General features: G+C 48.0%; 1 protein-coding gene, 1 long non-coding RNA gene and 1 other non-coding gene across 6 annotated transcripts; 2 read left to right on the top strand and 1 right to left on the bottom strand.

Annotated features, from left to right (window-relative positions):
- Positions 1 to 2,749: 2,749 nt before the first annotated feature.
- Positions 2,750 to 9,792, bottom strand: HMGN1 (high mobility group nucleosome binding domain 1). 4 transcript variants are annotated; one of them, XR_014825210.1, is made up of 7 exons: positions 9,637 to 9,792; positions 9,287 to 9,319; positions 9,172 to 9,201; positions 9,039 to 9,089; positions 5,730 to 6,219; positions 4,762 to 5,045; positions 2,750 to 4,560 (listed from the first exon to the last, which is right to left on the bottom strand). XR_014825210.1 is itself a non-coding variant. In XM_021070990.2 (6 exons), the coding sequence occupies exons 1-6, from the start codon at positions 9,649 to 9,651 to the stop codon at positions 3,553 to 3,555; spliced, it is 306 nt and encodes a 101-aa protein (XP_020926649.1). In that variant the 5' UTR covers positions 9,652 to 9,792; the 3' UTR covers positions 2,750 to 3,552. The 4 variants fall into 4 exon arrangements, 1 of the variants encoding a protein (XP_020926649.1); XR_014825211.1 differs by lacking the exon at positions 4,762 to 5,045 and having other exon boundaries at positions 2,750 to 4,565; XR_014825209.1 differs by having other exon boundaries at positions 2,750 to 5,045.
- Positions 9,793 to 10,129: 337 nt separating this feature from the next.
- LOC146397899 (uncharacterized) lies at positions 10,130 to 15,433 on the top strand. The gene is made up of 3 exons (XR_014825212.1): positions 10,130 to 10,319; positions 11,570 to 11,789; positions 12,349 to 15,433. It is a non-coding gene; the product is annotated as an uncharacterized LOC146397899 (long non-coding RNA).
- LOC146397900 (small nucleolar RNA SNORA70) lies at positions 12,478 to 12,611 on the top strand. Its single transcript, XR_014825388.1, has one exon. It is a non-coding gene; the product is annotated as a small nucleolar RNA SNORA70 (small nucleolar RNA).
- Positions 15,434 to 21,100: the final 5,667 nt, after the last annotated feature.

A 21,100-nucleotide genomic window follows, 5' to 3' on the forward strand; every position in this document is an offset into this window, starting at 1 on the left:
TTCTTCCTAGCTGCTTGTTCTAGTTAACAAATGAGACTGGTTTGTTAGCATCATTGCTGAAGTTGTACCTGCCTTGTCCTTCTAGGACATCTGAACTGATGTCCACTCGACCATTCTGAGCACTCGTTCTCATTGTTCAGAACTAGTTGTTGAGTGGGCAAGAGATTAACTTTTTCTAAATACTGATCCTAGAAAAGATACCCCAACATGGTTTTTTTTTTGAAAAGCAGTCGTTCTTTTGACAGCTGAAAAGAATACCCACTTGAGGGTTCAATTTTATTATTTTTTTTTGTTGAGCCGCACCCGAGGCATATGGAGGTTCCCAGGCTAGGGGTCTAATTGGAGCTGTAGCTGCCAGCCTACGCCACAGCCACAGCAACTTGTGTTCCGAGCCGCATCTGCCACCTACACCATAGGTCACAGCAACGTCGGATCTTCAACCCACTGAGTGAGGACAGGGATCGAACCCGCAACCTCATGGTTCCTAGTCGGATTCGTTAACCACTGAGCCACAACAGAACTCCGAGGGTTCATTTTAGAAGTTAAGCTTAAGGTGAGGAACTAGAAGCACTTCATTCCACTTCTCCAGACAGAAAATTTAGATGTCATCCTACAAGGAGTCAGACACTCTGTTGTGCTATTTCTAAAAAAATTTTTTTTATAAATCTCTTTATTACTAGAAAAGAGTTCAGAGCAAGGAGTTCCCACCATGGCTCAGTGGAAACAAATCTGACTAGTATCCATGAGGATGCATGTTCGATCCCTGGCGTCGCTCAGTGGGTTAAGTGATTTAGCATTGCCATGAGCTGGGGTGGTGGCAGGCAGCTACAGCTCCAATTCGACCCCCCTCGCCTGGGAACTTCCATATGCCAAGGGTACCGCCCTAAAAAGACCAAAAAAAAAAAAAAAAAAAAAAAAAAAAAAAAAATCAGAGTAAGCAGCTCTTCGTGAGTATAAACATTTATCACATTCCAGGGGTGGGATGCCTGGATAGTACAAAAGAACACTGCCAGGTGGATTATAGGGGTAAAATTCCATTTTTTGGTTTTTTTTTTTTTTTCATAGCTATACTTGTGGCATATGGAAGTTTCTGGGCTAGGAGCTGAATGGGAGCTACAGCTGCTGACCTACACCACAACCACAGAAGCAATGCTGGATCCAAGCCACACCTGCGACCTATGCCACGACTTGGGGCAACTTGCTCTGGCCACTGAGCTAGGCCAGAGATGGAACTCACATGCTCACAGAGACTACGTTGGGTTCTTAACCTGCTGAGCCACAGTGGGAACTCCTGAATATCCCTTCACTACTACTAATGGTTGCTAGACATTCTGATACCCAAAAACTGCACAAGGTATCCATACACAGGGCAAAAGTCAGTGTTTCAGCTCCATGTTAATTTACACATCCAAACTCCGACCTGTTCCACTGGAACTCAGAAACTGAAGGCCAATCAACCTTTATCACTGTTTCAGGCCCTCCAGTGTCACAACCACCGCTCATCTCCCAAGGGTTGTCAGCCCTCCTTAGGGCGTCACTTCAGCCCAAGCCAATATCCTCTGCATCTTCTGTAGCCTCACTTTTTACACCACACCTCTCCACTCCCTATGAACTCTGCTAACGGGTTATTCCAGGAGCATACAGCCCTTACAGAACTCACTGACTCCCTTAGAATCCTTTATTTACTTATTTCGGTCTTTTGTCTTTTTTAGGGCCGCACTCACGGCATATGGAGGTTCCCAGGCTAGGGGTCCAGTTGGAGCTATAGCTGCCGGCCTACACCACAGCCACACTTGACCCGAGCCATGTCTGCAACCTACACCACAGCTCACAGCAACGCCAGATCCTTGACCCAATGAGTGAGGCCAAGGATCGAACCCACAACCTCATGGTTCCTAGTCAGATTCATTTCCACTGCGCCATGAAGGGAACTCCCTGCAGGACTCATTTTTAAAGTTTATTTGCCTCCTACTAATTAAGTCTACAGGTGAAATAATATTCAGTGTATAAAAGTTCTAAACTTTGTTCCAAGGTTTCCCCCTCTGCAGTGGTAACCCTGGCAAGGTACCACCTCTGGCCCCACTTGTGCATTTGCCAAAGCAGTGCAGCAGATGTCTGCCACCTCTAAAGACATTTCAGAGAGCAAGCTGGAAGTACAATCCAAATGAAAGCAAATCCCCAAAACATGCAAATACAAACCTACCAGACCTTGTTCAATATATTCGGTATTCATAAGCTTACTTTATATGAAGAGTAGATAATTATGTGTTTCTTTTGCTTCAGAGGACATTGCATGGAGTTCCCATTCCCATTAAACCAATATTATCACACAAGTATCTTCAAAATATACCCTGAAAGTGTTACAGAAAAATGAAACATTTCACTCTTCCAAAATTTCGTCTTTTTGCCTTTTCTAAGGCCACACCTGCAGCATGTGGAGGTTCCCAGGCTAGGGGTCTAATCGGAGCTGTAGCCGCTGGCCTACACCAGAGCCACAGCAATGTGGGATCCGAGCCGCGTCTGCGACCTACACCACAGCTCACGGCAACGCCGGATCCTTAACCCACTGAGCAAGGGCAGGGACCGAACCCGCAACCTCATGGCTCCTAGTCGGATTCGTTAACCACTGCGCCACGACGGGAACTCCTCTTCCAAAATTTTAATAAAAACCTCGGCAAGAACAAATGCAGAAATTATTTAACAATATAAAATTTAAACCAGAACTGGATATAAGTGCCTCAAGAAGTTCTTTCGTAACTGAGATTTTATTGGTTGTTTTGAGGATCAGTACACAGATATTTCAACTTGTACACAATTCTTAACATACGTACCAAAAATCTAAAAAAATCATATAGTTGTGATTCTTTTCTCAACAGTTATTCCAGTGACTTTACAGCTTAAAATTTGGAGGCAAATTTTCCTTAACAGGATATCAAGTGCCAATATCTTCGAATGATGATATGCTGTTATATCATAAGTCCCACTAATTCACAATTTTAATATCATATATACTACGTACTCAAATGTTCAGTCTTTCACAGCACATGAACAAAATTACTAGGAAAACTGGACTACCACGACCAAAGGTGTTACAGAGTGCACACAATTCTGACAAGGAGAGCCAAGGTCAAGGTTGGTCTGCTTTAGAAACAGTTCTACCAAAAACAACATGGGAAGAGAAGTAATTTCGAGTGTTCAAGACGTTAAATGCACAACTGACTCCAAATCACCATTTAGTACGCTTTGTATTACAGGATATAAAAGCTCCCCATCTATGGAATGTTAAGCTGACACCCAAGACATTCAAAGCCTCCCACATTCAATATCCCACTATTTTCTGGTTGTACCAAAAAATAAACAACCAGCAAATGATTTCACCTCTTAAAAAAAAGCATTTACACTTAAAAAATGGGATGAGGTGGGATTCCCTCCTTCTTAAAAATGTTTCTAGAGCTACTAAAAAACTTGCATTTACAAAATAGTTGATAAAAATATTCCTCTGGATTGTACAAGAAGGGACACAGGGACCACTGCAGGACTGGGCGTGTGCTGTTAATCAGACTTGGCTTCTTTCTCTCCTGCTTCATCGGAGGCCGGGCTCTGCAAATCAAGGGATAAAAAGTGATTAAACCCGGACCCCGTGTCACTGCCGTGTCAGAGATACTTAGCATTTAACACAATCTAAGTTTTACTTATTTTAGCTATGGTCTTAAAAATACATTAAATGTTCATTATTTGTAGCTGCTGTATCTGTGAATTCACCTAACTCACTAAAATTTACTTGTAACCCCAAAATCAACATTCAGGCACGTCCATGGTCACGTGCAGATGGAAAAAAGCAAAAAAAAATCTCAGTCGCCCAACACTCACACTCCCAGCTGAAGTTGTTCTGCCTCTTGTTAGAGCTGTAACACTATTAACGAGTGTCTCTCTCAGTTTATTCAACGCCACACATCTCGCATCTGTTCATGCTTTTGGTCAACCACGCTGACTAGACAGGTGCCGTGCTGTCTAGCACTGACTGCTATGTGCAAGGAGGCTGTGATGGACTGCAGGGAGGAAACACACGCTGCACACCTTCACCGAGGCACGAGTCAGAGCGCCCTTTCTGTTGGCCCCGAGTTCAATGTCACTTATAAAAGAAGGTTACGATTTGATCAGTCCTAACTGATGAGAACATTTCAACAATCTACTCCTATCATTTCCACCACGAAAACTGTCCAGTATTCAGAGTAACCTTACAGATGTAACATAGCTTGATTAAAAAGTATCAGAAGGCCACCACTCCCCCATAACTGGACTAATGTCATCTTAATATCACAATGTTGATGTGTGGTTAGAACTAGGAATTAAAAGTAAACAGTGAGGAGTTGCCGTCGTGGAGCAGTGGTTAACGAATCCGACTAGGAACCAGGAGGTCTCGGGTTCGATCCCTGTCCTTTCTCAGTGGGTTAACGATCTGGCGTTGACGTGAGCTGTGGTGTAGGTTGCAGACTCGGCTCAACTCCTGTGTTGCTGTGGCTCTGGCGTAGGCTGGTGGCTACAGCTCCAATTCGACCCCTAGCCTGGGAACCTCCATATGCCATGGGAACGGCTCAAGAAAAGACAAAAAGACCAAAAAAAAAAATTAAAAAAAATAAATAGTGACTAAATCATAGGAACAGTCAATAAGTTTAAAATCTGATCCATAAATAACAGAGTTTAAAAATTAAAAACCTAAATTATCAACATTTTCTGGTTAGCCAATGTTAAAAAAAGGGCCTAGCTTAAAAAGTGATTTATCAAAACCTTGCAACCCACTTAATTTTTAAGATAAAACCTCTCACAGATTAAAAGGATAAAGATTGGAGTTCCCGTCGTGGCGCAGTGGTTAACGAATCCGACTAGAAACCATGAGGTTGCGGGTTCGGTCCCTGCCCTTGCTCAGTGGGTTAACGATCCGGCGTTGCCGTGAGCTGTGGTGTAGGTTGCAGACGTGGCTCGGATCCTGCGTTGCTGTGGCTCTGGCATAGGCCGGTGGCTGCAGCTCCGATTAGACCCCTAGCCTGGGAACCTCCATATGCCGCGGGAGCGGCCCAAGAAATAGCAACAACAACAACAAAAGACAAAAAGGCAAAAAAAAAAAAAAAAAAAAAAAAAAAAAAGGATAAAGATTGAAGACACCAATCTTTCTAACTGCTTAATATTAAGTTACTACTTAATCTTAGAAAAATGGTTATTTTCAAGAAATATAAATGTTCTTCATTAGAAATGAAAGTGGGGAATGTTCCCTTGTGGCACAGCAGGTTAGAGACCTGGTGCAGCTGCAGCACAGGTTTGACCCCTGGTCTAAGAACTTCCACAGGCAGCAGGTGTGGACAGAATGAGAAAAAAAAAATGAAAGTGAGGGAAAAAAAATATGGCAAGTGAAGGCAATGGAGAAAATAAAAAAATTTTTTACCATAAAATAAAAACCAAAAAAAACTAACGGTTCTACAGATAGCAATTTGAGAAGAGTTTTATATTTGTTTAAACATGAGGTCATGTGAAAAAAAATGCGTTATGCAGCACAGTGGAAACCAATCCGACTGGTACCCTTGAGGATGCGGGTTTGATCCCTGGCCTTGTTTAGTGGGTTAGGGATCCGGTGTTGCTGTGAGCTGTGGTGTAGGTTGCAGGTGCAGCTCGGATCCTGCGTGGCTGTGGCTGTGGTGTAGGCCTGCAGCTGTAGCTCTGATTTGACCCCTAGCCTGGGAACCTCTGTATGCCTCCAGTGCAGCCCTAAAAACCACAAGATAAAATAAAATAAAATAAATAAAATAAAACCACCAGCAATTAAATCAACGAACCCTATACTATATACAATACAGATGGTGGATCTGAGTGTCAAATTCCGAGTACATCACGATTTCTTGGTCAAAGTCATCGACGTGTATTTTCAAACGTGACCTAATTCGCAAAAATCATCTATTCATTCACTTGGAGTCTCTCTACAAAGCTTTGTTAATGTCATGGTAAAGATGTCTTATCCGCTACATGAAAACATACAATCTGCCATTTACTCTTCAGTCGAAATTCACACACACACACACACACACACACACTCCTGACCTCCTCGCTTTTAGTTTCTCCGTTTTCCGCAGGCAGATCTTCTTTCATCTCTTGCTTGGTCACTTCGGCCTGTTTTCCCTTTGCTCCCCTTTTCCCTTTAGTTTGTACTTTTTTGTCTGAAGCTTTATCCTGTGATGGAATGAGAGCATATTTTAAGTCTCCCTGCGACTGCTGTGCCGGGGCAGCCCGAGTTGGGTGACACACCTCTTCAACGACACACCCTCGGGCCCACCCAGCCGCCAGGACAACGCTAGGGGGAACTTCGGCAGTACCTGCACACCGGCCTCAGCCTGACACCTAAAGCTGAGTGACGCGACCTCCGCCACCTTCTCAACCAGCCCCTGATCTCGCCAGCGCCGCAGGACAGAACGGAGCTGAAGCCGCTGCTGCCGCCCCGCCCGCCCCCACGCCGCTTTCAAGCACCAACAATCATCAAACTGTCAACGAACCACTGTCCCGAAGGACGGTCCCCCTCACAGTAAGACCATCTGCCTGAAAGCAGCAACATGTTGGGAGGTCAGGCTGACGGTCCCGCCACAGGTAAGCCCTGGATCTCACATAATGAAGAGCCCAGAGTATCATTTGAGAGTGTATCGCTTTTGTTTAGGTGTTTGAAGAACACGAAAAGCACAGGTGTTAGTACAATGGTGAAAGTCCAAAATTAAGCCACTTTATAAAACAATATTTTTGGATGCCACCCACTGATAGCGAAGGAGAAAATGTAACAAACATCTCATATTCATTTCTGTAAACAGAACGGAGACAAGTGCCAAGCCAAGTAAGCAACGTCCCTGGAAAGTTGTGTGTTACCTGAGGGGAAACACCAGTGCGATACTCTCTGTAGCAGAAGTGGCAAATCACACAGAAGGACGGCAGGACACTGACTAGCAACGCAGTGTCTTAGGGATAAATAATCTCATAAACAGCACCGTCAAGTGTCATAATCCCTTTGTATTTAAAAAATGGTTCTTTTGGAGTTCCCATCGTGGCTCACAGGAAATGAATCCAACTAGGAACCACGAGGTTGCAGGTTCGATCCCTGGCCTTGCTCAGTGGGTTAAGGATCCAGCGTTGCTGTGAGCTGTGGTGTAGGTCACAGACAAGGCTTGGATCTGATATGGTTGTGGCTGCAGCGTAGGCCAGCAGCTGTACTCTGATTTGACCCTTAGCCTGGGAACCTCCACATGCCTCGAGTGTGGCCGTAAAAAGCACCCCCCCCAAAACTAATGGTTCTTTTATAAGTGATTTCAGATTTCTCATTGATTTCATAACCACTGTAACAGTAATATAAAAAAGTAAAAACAGAACATGCAATAGCCTGGACTGAAAACCACTTCTAACTGTTAATAGCTGGAGAATGAGATGAAACAAAACAAGGTGTCTGTAGAAAGGTAATCAACACATCAAAAGACTTACGCCCCGTCTAAGGTCTGCAAACCCATCAATTACGCAAAGCCACACTACAGAAACTCGAGGGGAAAATGCTCCTCCCTGTTCCCATCATTTTTCCTTTGAGAAAAGTGAACTGACAATTTTATTCCTCAAGGAACATCAAGGTGAAAACTTACCTGTTTGCCTCTGACTGAGAGGAAGATGCTGATTACCTCTGTGGTCCCCAAACCAAACGGAGGTAAAATTTGAACAAAGTTTTCACTTAAAATTTTAAGGGGAGATCAAAATATAGACAGAGATAAATAAGGAGAAAAAAAACCAAAAAACCCCCACTATGCAACAAGAGCCACTATTTTTTCTTGGCTTCATAAAGTTTCTCGGGTACTCTTATTTTTTGTACAAATGTATTCCCTACTTTTTGGTGTGAGAAAGCTGATGTACTACACACATACCTTCTTTGAACCCTTAAAGTCACAAAACAGAGCTTTCTACTGGAAAAATGACTTTCACCACTGACCTCTATACAATGATTAAAGAAAAAAAATGTGGGGGGGGGGACGGATGGCCACGGGACAGGGGGCAGGACACCCTTTGATTAAGCAGTGCTGAGCTTCCACCCACAAGTTTAGGAACCGGGTGATGGCAAGAAAGACTTATAAGGGGAGAGTTTTCTACTAGCAAACTCTCAGGAAAGTTTTGAGTAAATAGAAATTAATCACACCAGTGAATTTCCCCTGAATAACAAGGAGAGCTTCCCAGAGCTCCAAAAACAAAGTTACAAATGACATAAACACATTTTGCTTTCCCAAGTTATTTTCAAACCAACACATACCCAAGAACAACTTCGGCCCCCAAGCCCGCAACGTGAATAAAGCAATGGTGAATCTCTTCCAAGCAATGGTCATGCTGTTTACCGTTAACTCGGTCTGATACAATAAAATAATTCAGGGAACTCCTAAGCATACAACTGCAGGTTAAACTCTGAGACTCCTCTTAGCCATGTTTTCAAGGAACACAACTCTTGCTCTCTCTCTCCATGTAAAATAGGACCCCCTACCTTGCCTTGCAAACCTTACACGCAGACACATACACATTCCCTTCTGCTGGCCTCAGGCCTAGCTTTGCTGTTATGGTCGCAAGAGGAAGTACAGGCGTGCAACGAACAGAGAAGCGCTAGCCATAAGGAGCACAACACAAAGAATGGATTTCCCTGGAAAGCCAAAGTTAGTCTCCCAGTATTTGCGGCCGTCTTAAGTTTCCCAAATTCTGCAGCAGCATTACTGTGATACATTCTATCTCCATTAACCGGGATAATCACTACATCCACCATATCTTACCCAGGCCGGAAAAATGTTCTTTACTCATATTATAAAAACCTTAAATCACAGTGCTAAACGTGGTCAAATCCCGACTTTCCAGGAGATTATGACGTCAAACTGTAGACAATTTTGATACTCAAAGTCAAGGTCTTGGCCGCCGCCGGCAACGTGCGTTAAGGTAGCACCGCGGCATTTCGAAGACACCACGGTCTCTTAGGGTTGAAGTTGGAAACCTACCTTTCCTGCCGCCTTTTTTGGCTTCGCTTCCACTTTTGCAGGAGCAGGTTTCTGAAAGGCAAAGGTAGCACTGAGTTTCTTCCCGCGCTAGGATCCCACGGAAAAGGAAGGTTAGGGGGCTCACTTTACTTACAGCTGACAACCTCGCCGATCTCCTCTTGGGCTTCGGGAAAGAAAAGCAGAATGAGTAAGACGCACGGGACGCGGGGCGAACCGAACCCACCCCGGGACAGGCGGGGGGCTCTTACCTCCTCCTTTGCCGCCCCCTCGGCGGAGCTGACCTGCGGGAGGAAGCAGACAGCGAGTGGGCGCAGCCCGCAAACAAAAGTGCCCGCGCGCCCTGCGCCCGCGAGAACAATACCCGGCCGCGTGACGTCAGCGGCTTCCCGCCGCCGCGTTCGAATCTCCCACCCGGCTCCGCGGGCCGCCGAACGTTCCGGAACCGCGCGCCCCATGCCGGTGCGCGCCCGCCCTCCGCCGGCCCGCGGCGCCTCCCGGGCCCAGCGCCGCCGAGGGCGCGGCGGGGCCTGGGCCTGCCTGGCTGGGCGCCGCGGCCGGGCGGCGGAGGGGGCGTGTGCGGGCCGCGGCCGCCGCTCACCTTCCTCTTGGGCATCGTGGCGAGGGCGCGGGCGCGTGCCGGGTGCCTGCGGTCCGCGGCGCGCCGAGAGCCTTCGCGAATCTGGGCTGCCTGGCCGCTGCCGCTCCTCCCGCCGCCGGAGCTGCTGGGACCCGCGGCGGGGGCGGTGGGAGAACCGGATGGAACCGGATTGGGAGCCCGCCCCCTCCTCCCCCCGCATCCCCCGGCCGCAGGCTCCCCCTCCCCTCCAGCCGGGCCGCCCCCCGCCCCCACCCACGCCCATTGGCTGCGGGGCCCACCGTGCCGCGGCCAGCGCCCGGAATAGGTGAGGCCGGCCGTCACTCGACCACTGCGCCCCGCCCCCGCTCTCGGCGCCCCCACCCCGCCCGCCGTCTCGCGGGGCCCCAGACCCAGGCGAGGGGGCGGGGCCCCACGGGCCGCCCTCGCCTCACGGTAGTTTGTTTGAAGCCGAGCCGCAAAGTGCGGTCTGAGCGCCGATTGGCTGAGGCCCGCCACGTGGTCTCCGGGTGAGCCCGCCCACAACCCCCCTGGCTACCTGGGCGCCAGCCAGAGCCAAGAAAGCCCGGGGATCAAGTCCCTTTCCTGTAGGGTGAATTGGGTTGGAAGGGTTTTAGTTAGTCTCACAGACTGGGAAGGAAGAGATAACACGTTCAAATATGAACCAACTTCTTCCACCTCAGTTGGTAAGAAAGGCTAATAGGTCTTCAGCCTCGCTGGCCTGCAGGAGGCGGATTCTAGTGCGCAGGCGCGGAAGGGGAGGTCGTGGGAAGGAAAGTCGGCGCGGGGCTGCACTGCGCAGGCGCGGGTTTTTGCGACGTCCCTGGAGTCGCGGCCCTGCTACCCTGCTGGGTTGCTCGTGGTCAGCTGTTTCTGTGCAGTTTCTTTTAGGTTATCCGTTCCCTTAGGGGCTGGGGGTGCTGGCGGTTCGTCTCAGGAGGCTAGTGGGCTCCTGAGTCCCGGAGGCTGCCGGCCCCAGGACTCGAAACCGCTCTCTGGGCCGGCCGGTCCCTCCTGCACAGAAGTGAAGTGCGGAGTAGGGCCATCCAGCTCGTGCCCGTTTTAACCAGTTGCTCACCTAAGCATCTTTCTGAGATAGAAAAAGAGCTTCTGGCTGGGGATCTGAGCTGGAAACCTCGGAACCAGTGAGATCACAAGTAACCAAAAGAAAATTATGTTTAAAAGGGCAGATTGATTACTGTAAAAAAAGCTCTTAATCGGAAAATTGTCAGCTGGAATTAATTCTTGGGGAGGAAGAAACACTGGAGTACTTTTGAGTCAGAAAGATTGGAAACAGACCAAATGTCCATCATTTGAGACGCCCGGATAAGCTATGACGCTTTCGCCTAGTGGAATAATGAGCCACTGCGGAAAAGAATGAGGCCGCTCTTTACCCAAGAAGTGGATTTTGAAAGTCCCTAGTCAGTCTCTTAACTCCTGATCAATAACTAATGCCTTCCCTTCTCACCGAAGAAAGTCTAAAGTTCTTAAGGGTGGTTTATAAAGATCTCTGCACTCTGGCCCGCTTCAAACGACTTTCACCACTGCTTACCCCGTGTCACCTCCCAGCCTCAAATAGGCTGGGCAGCTCCTGCTTCAGGCCTAATCACCTGCTGTCCCTCTGCTCCATGCTCTGCCTCAGACCAGTGCTCTCCTCCTCTGGGTCCATGCACAAATGTCACCCTCTTGTTGAGGCCTTTCCTGACCTTTCAATTTACAATTGCAACTCCCCATTTCCAGTTCTCGCCTTATTTTCTCGGTAGCAGCTATTGAATATAAAGTTATACATTCATTGTGTATCTCAGGAAGATGACCAAGAACATGAGGCTAGTGGTTGCCTCTGGAGAAAACTATTGGGGGGAAGCAGAGTAAGATGAAAAAGTTATCCTTTTTCTTTTTTTCCTCTCCTATTTGCATTAAAAATGAATAACATCAGGAGTTCCCGTCGTGGTGCAGCGGAGACGAATCTGACAAGGATCCATGAGGTTACGGGTTGGATCCCTGGCCTCGCTCAGTGGGTTGAGGATCCAGCGTTGACGTGAGCTGTGGTGTATGTCACAGACGCGGCTCGGATTTGGTGTTGCTGTGGCTCTGGCATAGGCTGGCAGCAACAGCTCCGATTGGACCCTTAGCCCGGGAACCTCCATATGCTGCAGGTGCGGCCCTAAAAAGACAAAAGACAAAAAAAATAACATCAGAGAGTCTGCAAGTTTGTGGCGCAAACGTGTACTGAGCACCTGTCCCATGCCAGTCGGTGATGGTCCTTGACTGCAGATAGGACACTTACCCAAGGACTCCAGGTGGTAGTTTAGTAGAGAGAGAAACTACGCAAATTGGCCTGACCTGGTAAAAGCAGAGGGGAAGCCTCAGGCAGGGGGACAGCACATCCCAAGACATGCAGACTTGGCAGAACCCTGCAGGGCCCTCAGAGTGCCAGGGATGGGCATGTGGACAGTGGGCAGTGAAGATTAGAGAAAAGAGGCAGAAAAATAAGGCAGCCTGCAGAAAGCATCTGATGCTGGGCTAAGGACTTTGGCCATTAGCCAAGGAGTGGGAGGCATTGCAAGGTCCTCATTCAAGAAATGATGAGCTGAAATCCGAAATGACCCCTTGAAGATCCTTTTCCTGTAAGAATCAGGGATGCGCTAGGCCAGAGGTAACAAACTGGTGACCTGCAGATATTTGCTTTGCTTGAGATTTTTTTTTTTTTTACAGTTGCCAGCACAAGCCAGTTGGAGCAACCAGAACGCAGCAGGAAAACCGGTAGTATGTTTTAATGCTAAACAGACACTCTGTGACTCAGTAATTCCGCTCCTAGAAACATACCCAACAAAAATACATCTGTTGCAGCCAGTGAAGCTGGCTGTGCCCTTTTCCCCGTGGGGGCCCCGTGTGGATGGCTGCAAACAGCAGCCTCCTTCGTAGCATGTGTACCCTGTTGCCTCTGTGGGTTGCCCTAGGGGATCTTGGAGAAAGTCCTTTCTAGTGGACGTTCCTGTCTGGCATGCTGTCCCCAGTCCGGGTTCCAGATGGGTATGCCGGTGCCTTTGAAAAGCCCCGGGGCCCAGTGGCCAGGGAACACTCGGGCCCAGTCATCATGGCCATCTGCACCCAGCAGCAGAACAAGGAGCATGTGACCGAGGCCCAGCGCAGAGCCAGGTTCAAGTTCCCTGGCTGCCAGAAGATCTGTACCTCCAAGAAGTGGCGATTATGTAATGTGGATGAATTTGAAAACACAGTGGCAGAAAAGCAGCGCATCCCCGGTGGCTGTGGGGTCAAATACATCCCTGATTGTGGCCCTCTGGACAAATGACAGGCCCTCACTCATGAGAGCCTTGGCACTGTCCCCTCTTGACTCAGGCACAACAATAAATCCTACTTTCCTGTCAAAAAAAAGAGCTCACCCCTGTTCACCAGAAGACGTGAAGTAGAATATTCACAGCTGAACTATTTAACAGGCCCAGATGGGCAGCAACTGAAATGCCCACCATCAGGAGAATGGGTAAATGGAACGCTATCAGCAGTGAGAAATAGCTGTTGGGAGTTCCCGTCACGGCTCAGTGGAAAAGAACCTGACCAGGCTCCGTGAGGATGCATGTCTGATCCCTGGCCTCACTCAGTGGATTAAGGATCCGGCGTTGCCGTGAGCTGTGGTGTAGGTCGAAGGCATGGCTTGGATCCCGTGTTGCTGTGGCTCTGGCGTAGGCCGGCAGCTGCAGCCCCGATTTGACCCCTAGCCTGGGAACCCCCATATGCCGTGGGTGCAGGCCTATAAGAAGACAAAAAGAGAAAAAAGAAAGACCTGTCTGAAATTCCACATAAGATGTGCCCTCACCAGCACAATGTTGCAAGAAAGATGTCAGTACCCAATGCTGTGTGATCTCATTTGTACATTCCATTTTTTATTTTTATTTTATTTATTTATTTTTTTGTCTTTTTGCCTTTCCTAGGGCCGCACCCACGGCATATGGAGGGTCCCAGGCTAGGGGTCTAATCGGAGCTGTAGCCGCCGGCCTACACCACAGCCACAGCAATGCGGGATCCAAGTCATGTCTGCCACCTACACCACAACTCAGGGCAATGCCGGACCCTTAACCCACTGAGCAAGGCAGGGAATCGAGCCCACAACCTCATGGTTCCTAGTCGGATTAGATGACCACTGAACCACAACGGGAACTCCTCATTTGATCTCTCTAGAGAGCAGGTGAATGGAAGCTAGTGTGTCAGATGTCAGTATGGTAGTGGGCGATGGGGGGGGCTCGTGATTGGAAGAGAGCAGTAGCGGACTTTAGGGAGCTGGCCGTCTTCTATTTCAGTTTTTTTCCTATTAAAACAATTATATTGGGGGAGTTCCTGTTCTTTTTAAACTGCTGTTCTTCTCAGTAGTTTAAGAGCCCGACTAGAATCCATGAAGATGCGGGTTCAATCCCTGGCTTCCCTCAGTGGGTTAAGGATCAGGTGTTGCCACAAGCTGCGGTGTTGGTCACAGATGCGGCTTGGATGCAGCGTTGCCATGGCTGCGCTGTAGGCCGGCAGCTGCTGTCCAACTTGACCCCTTGCTTGGGACTTAAATAAGCTGCATGTGTGGCCCTGAAAAAAAACAAAAAAAGTTATATTGAAGTATAGTTGATTTGCAATATTGTGCACGTTTCAAGTACAGCAAAGTGAATCTGTCATACATATATCCATTCTTTTTTCAGATTCGTTTACTATACAGGTTATTACAGAGTACTGACTAGATTTCCCTGTGCTACAGGGTAGGTCTTTGTTATTTATTTTATATATAGTAGTGTGTATATGTTAATCCTAACCTCCTAATTTAGTCACCGCCCCCATGTTTCCCCTTTGGTAACCATAAGTTTTATTTATTTATTTATTTGTCTTTTTGCCTTTTCTAGGGCTGCTACCTCGGCATATGGAGATTGCCAGACTAGGGGTTGAATCGGAGCTGTAGCCACCGGCCTACGCCAGAGCCACAGCAATGCAGGTTCCGAGCCGAGTCTGCAACCTACACGACAGCTCACAGCAACGCCAGATCCTTAACCCACTGAGCAAGGCCAGGGATCAAACCTGCAACCTCATGGTTCCTAGTCGGATTTGTTAACCACTGAGCCACGACGGGAACTCCTAACCATAAGTTTTAATCTCTTTCTTTTCTTTCTTGATATCTTTTTTTTTAATTTTTTTTTTTTTTTTTTTTTGCTTTTTAGGGCCACACTCACAGGAGGGTGGAGGTTCCCAGGCTAGGGGTCAAATCAGAGCTGTAGGCATTGGCCTACACCACGGCCACAGCAACTCCAGATCTGAGCTGCATCTGCGACCTGCACCATAGCTCACGGCAACACCGGATCCTTAACCCACTGATCGAGGCCAGGGATCGAACCCACATCCTTACAGATACTAGTCAGATTCATTTCTGTTGAACCACGATGGTAACTCCAAGTTGCACTTATTTTTGCAAGAAATGTTTATGTTGATGTAAATTCCAAAACTACAGGAGTTGCCTGGTAGTGCAGAGGCTTGAGGACTCGGCATTGTCACTGGCTTGGGTTCCGTCCCTGGCCTGGGAACTTCTGCATGCTGAGATTTTTAAAAATGCATGGATTTAAAAAAAAATGTTTTGGCAAGCCCCAGTACTGACTTAAATTATTTCTACTATAAAATTCACTTACACTTTTGAAAACTTAAAATAAGGTTAAAATGTTTAATGCTTAGAGGTTTTCAACGATGGTAAAGTTGAAATTAACTATAAAAGTTAAAATATCTACAGAAGCAATAAAATTTAAACCAACATTACAATGAAGAATGAGTTTTTTTGTTTTATTTTTTCTTGGTTTTTTTTTTTTTTTTTTTTTTTTTTTTTTGTCTTTTTGCCTTTTCTAGGGCCGCTCCCGTGGCATGTGGAGGTTCCCAGGCTAGGGGTCCAATCGGAGCTGTAGCCACCAGCCTACGCCAGAGCCACAGCAACGCGGGATCTGAGCCATATCTGCAATCTATACCACAGCTCATGGCAACGCCAGATCCTTAACCCACTGAGCAAGGCCAGGGATCGAACCCGCAACCTCATGGTTCCTAGTCGGATTGATTAACCACTGAGCCACGACAGGAACTCCAGGAATGAGTTTTGCTAAAAGCAAATTGCTGCGTGCATGTGGTGTATGGTGCATATGATCTCTGTAGAGATTGTTCTGGTGCTTTATGGGTGCAGTTAACAAGCCATTATTCATTTGGCCCTTGGCGGTGTGACAGGTTCCTTGTGATATAGATCCATTATTAATTAAAAATCATCTCTGTGCTTTTATGATTACCTGTAAGACCGTGGAAAGCTGGCCCCACGTGGTATCAAACTTAAATACACACCATCATAGGCACAAAAAATAGGCAGGGCATGTTCCAAAGTGGGAATCTTGGCGCTCCCCTGTGGTGCAAGGGAATTGGCGGCATATCGCGAGCCCTGGGATGCAGGTTCAATCCCTGGAAGGGCACAGTGGTTAAGGCTCTGGGGTTTCTGCAAGCCGTGGCATAGGCTGCAGATGTGGCTCAGATCCCGGTGCTGTCGTGGCTGTGGTGTAGACCTCAGCTGCAGCTCTGATTGGACCGCTGGCCCAGGAACTTCCATGTGCCTCAGGTGCAGCTGTAAAAAGAAGAAAAATAAAAGGTAACCAGATGCCTTGACAAGGTGACAGAGTCTTGAGGGAAAAGGGTCATAACATAGAACATGCTAGAAGCACGCTGAATGGGGCTGCTGTAGATGGGCTAGTCGGAGGGGGCCGCAGGGAAGGGAAGGGTGAGTTGACCTTCGCCTTTCGGGAGATCTGGGGAGAAGCCCCTGGACAGAGGGCACAGCTCCTACCAACACTGGTGTACTGGAGGGAGGGAGGTCCGTTGTTAGAGAGGAATGCAGTGGCCAGGATTTTGAGGGCACTGCTAAGCGGCTGGCATGGGACTGATGTCATCGATGGGAACTCCCAGCGGAGGTCTGGCTGGGACGTTGGGATGTGAGGCCTGATCGCCGGTAGGGGGCGCAGGAGAGCGGGGGAGGCGTTTTCGAGCTGTCGAGGCAGCAACCGACTAGGGTGTTGGCTGTGGGGGTGGAGGTCAGTGGCGGGATGATGCATCAGGTGCAGAGGCGGTGGTATATAGTTTGATGGGGAGAACTGACAGGAGGCCTCAGTGAACTGGATGCGAAGGAGAGAAGAGAGACTTTTTGGCTGGGAGTAGCAGAAACCCCATCGATGTAAATATTAAGCAAATGGCTTCTCTCCCAGCACCGAATGTTCCCGACTGGACGTGTTCGGCCGCGTCCTGTGTTATCACAGTCTCCGGTTCTTCCCTGCCTGTTTTTGTTCCTCCTTCTGAGTTGGTGTCATCCTCAGTCTGGAAGTGCAGTTCCAGATGTCACATCAGATTTCCAGCGTCCGGGAAAGGAAAAGTCTCTTCCCAGAAGCCCTCGCTGGACTGCGTGTATTATTGGTCAGACTTGGGTCACGGGCAAGGGAGGGGTGGGACCCCCTTGGACCAAATCAAGCGCAGCCCTGGAGTTGGGGGGAGGGCCAGGATCGGAGGGAGTGGGGGGCCTGAACAAAATCGTGGCTCTGAGGAAAGACAAAGAGGGGGCCGGGCTGGCTGTGTGGATGGGGGACATAGGGGTGTGAGGGGAAGCAGGTGGGTGTGGTATTGACACGCTGAGTTTCAAGGGCTTGGGGAAGGTCCAGTGTCCCGCAGGCTGTTGAAGCTGCAGGTCTGGCATTCGCAGAAGGATGTAGCTGAGAGAAGAGCTGTGCTGTGAGGGCTGGAACCACGGGATGGGGACCCTCAGACAGGAATTGGAAAGTGCCTCCCACGCTGACAACCGAGGATGTCACCGGTTGTACAGATGGAGCAGTTTCAGTGAGCAGAAGGGAGGAAAGCAGACGCAGGCTATCAATTAGGAGGGAAGGCGAGAGTGGAAAAAACAGCTCCTGACCCCACTGTGCTGTGCTGTCCTGTGTCCTGAGAAGCCCAGTCTCTGGGCCAGTTTGTCCACGTGGTGAAGATGGAAATAAACCAGGGCGGGTGTGAGGCAAGCCTGTGAGCAAGAGAAGGCACGAGGGAAGGTGATGGTCAGAATACTTGAGTGCCCGCTGTTCACCACGTTGCTGGATTTCCAAGCTGCTCTGGAAGGATGAGATGCTGGAGATACAGGCAAGGGCAGAGATACAGGCCCTGGGAACAGGAGCCCTCGAGGACCACGCTGCTGAAAGAGCTGGCAGGAAAGGCCCGAACACAAAGAGCCCAAGGGTGACCACCAGGCAGAGACCTAGCCGTGCAGTGTATGTTTCTGGCTTGCCTGCAGACTTTGTGCATACGTGACACTAGAAATACTTGTTACTAGGTAAGATCATCTGGATTATTTTGGAACGAGCTTTCCTTTCTAGTAGTCCTATGGTACTGACGGTTATTTTATTTTTATTTATTTATTTACTTATTTATTTATTTATTTATTTATTTATTTATTTATTTATTTATTTATTTATTGTGTTTTTGCCTTTTCTAGGGCTGCTTCTCACGGCATATGGAGATTCCCAGGCTAGGGGTCCAGTCGGAGCTGTAGCCACCGGCCTACACCACAGCCACAGCAACATGGGATCCGAGCCACGTCTGCGACCTACACCACAGCTCACGGCAACGCTGCATCCTTAACCCGCTGAGCGAGGCCAGGGATCGAACCCGCAATCTCATGGTTCCTAGTCGGATTTGTTAACCACTGAGCCACGATGGGAACTCCCTGACTGTTATTTTAGAAGAACACAAAGCCAGCTGGAAATTGGTCACATTAATCTTTCCTACTCCCCAGTGAAGTCTGGCTTTCCAAATATGGAAAGGAAGTGTCTTAATCTCTTCCAGCTGCTATAACAAAAATGCCATAGACTGGTGGCTTTTAAACAACAGAAATTTATTTCTCAGCATTCTGGAGGTTTTTTAAAGCCCAAGATCAAGGTGCTGGCAGAGTCACTGTCAGGTGAGAACCTGCTTCTTAGTTCATAGAGAGTGTCTTCCAGCTGTGTCCTCAGGTGGTAGAAGGAGGAAGACAGCTCCCTGGGTTTTTTTTGTTTTTTTGTTTTTTGCTTTTTAAGACCACACTCATGATATATGGAGGTTCCCAGGCTGGGAGTCGAATCAGAGCTACAGCTGGCGGCCTACACCACAGCCACAGCAACATAGGATCTGAGCTGTGTCTCCGACCTATACCACAGCTCAAGGCAACACCAGATCCTTAACTCGCTGAGCGAGGCCAGGTATCGAACTGCATCCTTGTGGACACTAGTCAGATTTTTTAACCACTGAGCTATGACTGGAACTCCTCGCTGGGGTCTTCTTCACAAGAGCACTCATTCCAATCACGAGGGCCCCACGCCTGATGGCCTGATGACCTAATCACCTCTCAAGAGGCCTCACCTCCTAACACCATCACCCTGAGGACTGGGTTTCAACTTTTGGATTTTTGAGGTGCACAAATATCCCACCTACAGCAGGAACACTCCGTGCATCTCTTCCAGGTTGCTTGGCTCCTGTGGCTTCGAATAGGCAGCCACTTTGTCATGTTGAGGCTTGAGCAGAAAACCCTCTACTCCCTTGTGAAGGAGCACATGTTCCACCTGACTCTTGAAATCACATGGAAGTGTTCAGTTTTACTCAGCTTGTTGTGAACTGTAAAAGCAGAGGCAATGGTGTAGATGTGTTCAGCTGACACGGTTTGAGGGTTGCCCCAGTCATAAACCTACATGAGGAAGCTGTCTCAGGTTTGGTGAGATGTTGCCTCATATCTGTGATTTGGAGGGTTGGCCAGAATAACCATTAACAGAAAAAAATGGGTTAAGGATCCTGTGTTTCCACTGCTGTAGCTCAGGTTCCACCCCTGGCCCTGGGAACTTCTGCATGCTGCAGGTGCAGCCTAACTAAATAAATAAATAAAAGGGGAGGGGGAAGAAACAAATGGGTTTTTTTGTTTGTTTGTCTTTTTAGGGCCACACCCATGGCATTATAGAGGTTCCCAGGCTAGAAGTCGAATCAGAGCTGCAGCTGCTGGCCTATACCACAGCCATAGCAACTCGGGATCTGAGCCACATCTGCAGCCTACACCTCAGCTCATGGCCACACTGGATCCTTAACCCACTGAGCGAGGCCAGGGGTTGAACCCACATCCTCATGGGTACCCGTCGGATTCGTTTCCACTGCGCCACAATGGGAACTCCTCAAATGTTTTCTTTCTTTTTTTTTCTTTTTTCCTTGGGCCACTCCCTCGGCATATGGAGGTTCCCAGGCTAGGGGTCTAATCGGAGCTGTAGCCACTGGCCTACTCCAGAGTCACAGCAACGCTGGATCCAAGCTGCGTCTGCAACCTACACCACAGCTCATGGCAACGCCGGATCGTTAACCCACTGAGCAAGGGCAGGGACCGAACCCGCAACCTCATGGTTCCTAGTTGGATTCGTTAACCACTGCGCCACGACGGGAACTCCTCAAATGTTTTCTTAATGCTACTTTAAAATTTTCAAATAGAAAAAGGTTTCTTTCTGAATCCTTTCTTAGATTGTAACTGATGCTTTGTATTGTATGAAGGGTCCCTTTGGTGTAATTTTCATTGAGGAAAAAATGGGAAGAGAGAGACCATAATGTGACATTTCATTATAGTTAAGTGACACAGAATACAGTTCTCATCTGAATAGCTTCTCAGCTTCCTTTCCATTCAGAAAAATCAGATCCAGTATAGCTGGAAAAAAAAAAAAGATGTCTTAGATATTGCCTCCTGCTCTTTGAGCCTAACTATAATCCAGTTTTATTTTGTGACTTATGATCTTTATGGTCACATCATTTGGCATCATCTTCCTGTCGCCTGTATTGACCATGTGCGCATGTCACACAATGCTCTTTGCTCCTTTCAGTGGCACTCGGCTATGTGATCAGCTCAGCCTATCACTCTGTGTATGAAATACCGTAAATTTAGGTTTGATCTAAACAGAGATTTGCTATCACCAAAAGGTACCTATCCTGTCAGCTGGGCCAGCAAAGTTATTGTTGCCATTAACAGTCCTAAGTGGAGTGAGTCATCTCAGACTTACAGGCTCGTCGAGGTTGCTTGTGTGCTTGTCTTGTAAACCCTCAAAGTCTTGGTGAAACTTGATGTGGGACATTCCACCTCGCACCTCGGAGCCAACCTAAGGGAAAAGAGAATTATCACTATTTTTTTTTTTCTTAATGCCTGCATCCATGGCAAATGGAAGTTCCCAGGCTAGGGACTGAATCCCAGCTGCAGCTTAGCCCTATGCTGCACCTGTGACAAAACCAGATCTTTAACCCACTGTGCCAGGCTGGGGATTGAACCTCCACATCTGCAGTAACCTGAGCCACTGTAGTCCTGTTCTTTTTTTTTTTAATTTTTTTATTTTTTATCTTTTGTCTTTTTGTTGTTGTTGTTGTTGTTGCT

This window comes from Sus scrofa, chromosome 13, assembly GCF_054392235.1.
Source record: "Sus scrofa isolate SSC_HxYL_T2T_F1_AM1 chromosome 13, Sscrofa_HxYL_maternal_Yorkshire_Landrace_v2.0, whole genome shotgun sequence".
NCBI classification, from domain to species: domain Eukaryota; kingdom Metazoa; phylum Chordata; class Mammalia; order Artiodactyla; family Suidae; genus Sus; species Sus scrofa.

Coding starts and splice junctions, on each gene's coding strand:
- HMGN1 (XM_021070990.2), bottom strand. Junction 9,202..9,286: donor AGGGGGCGGCAAAGGAGGAG/GTAAGAGCCCCC, acceptor TCTTTCCCGAAG/CCCAAGAGGAGATCGGCGAG. Junction 6,220..9,038: donor CAAAAAAGGCGGCAGGAAAG/GTAGGTTTCCAA, acceptor ATTCCATCACAG/GATAAAGCTTCAGACAAAAA.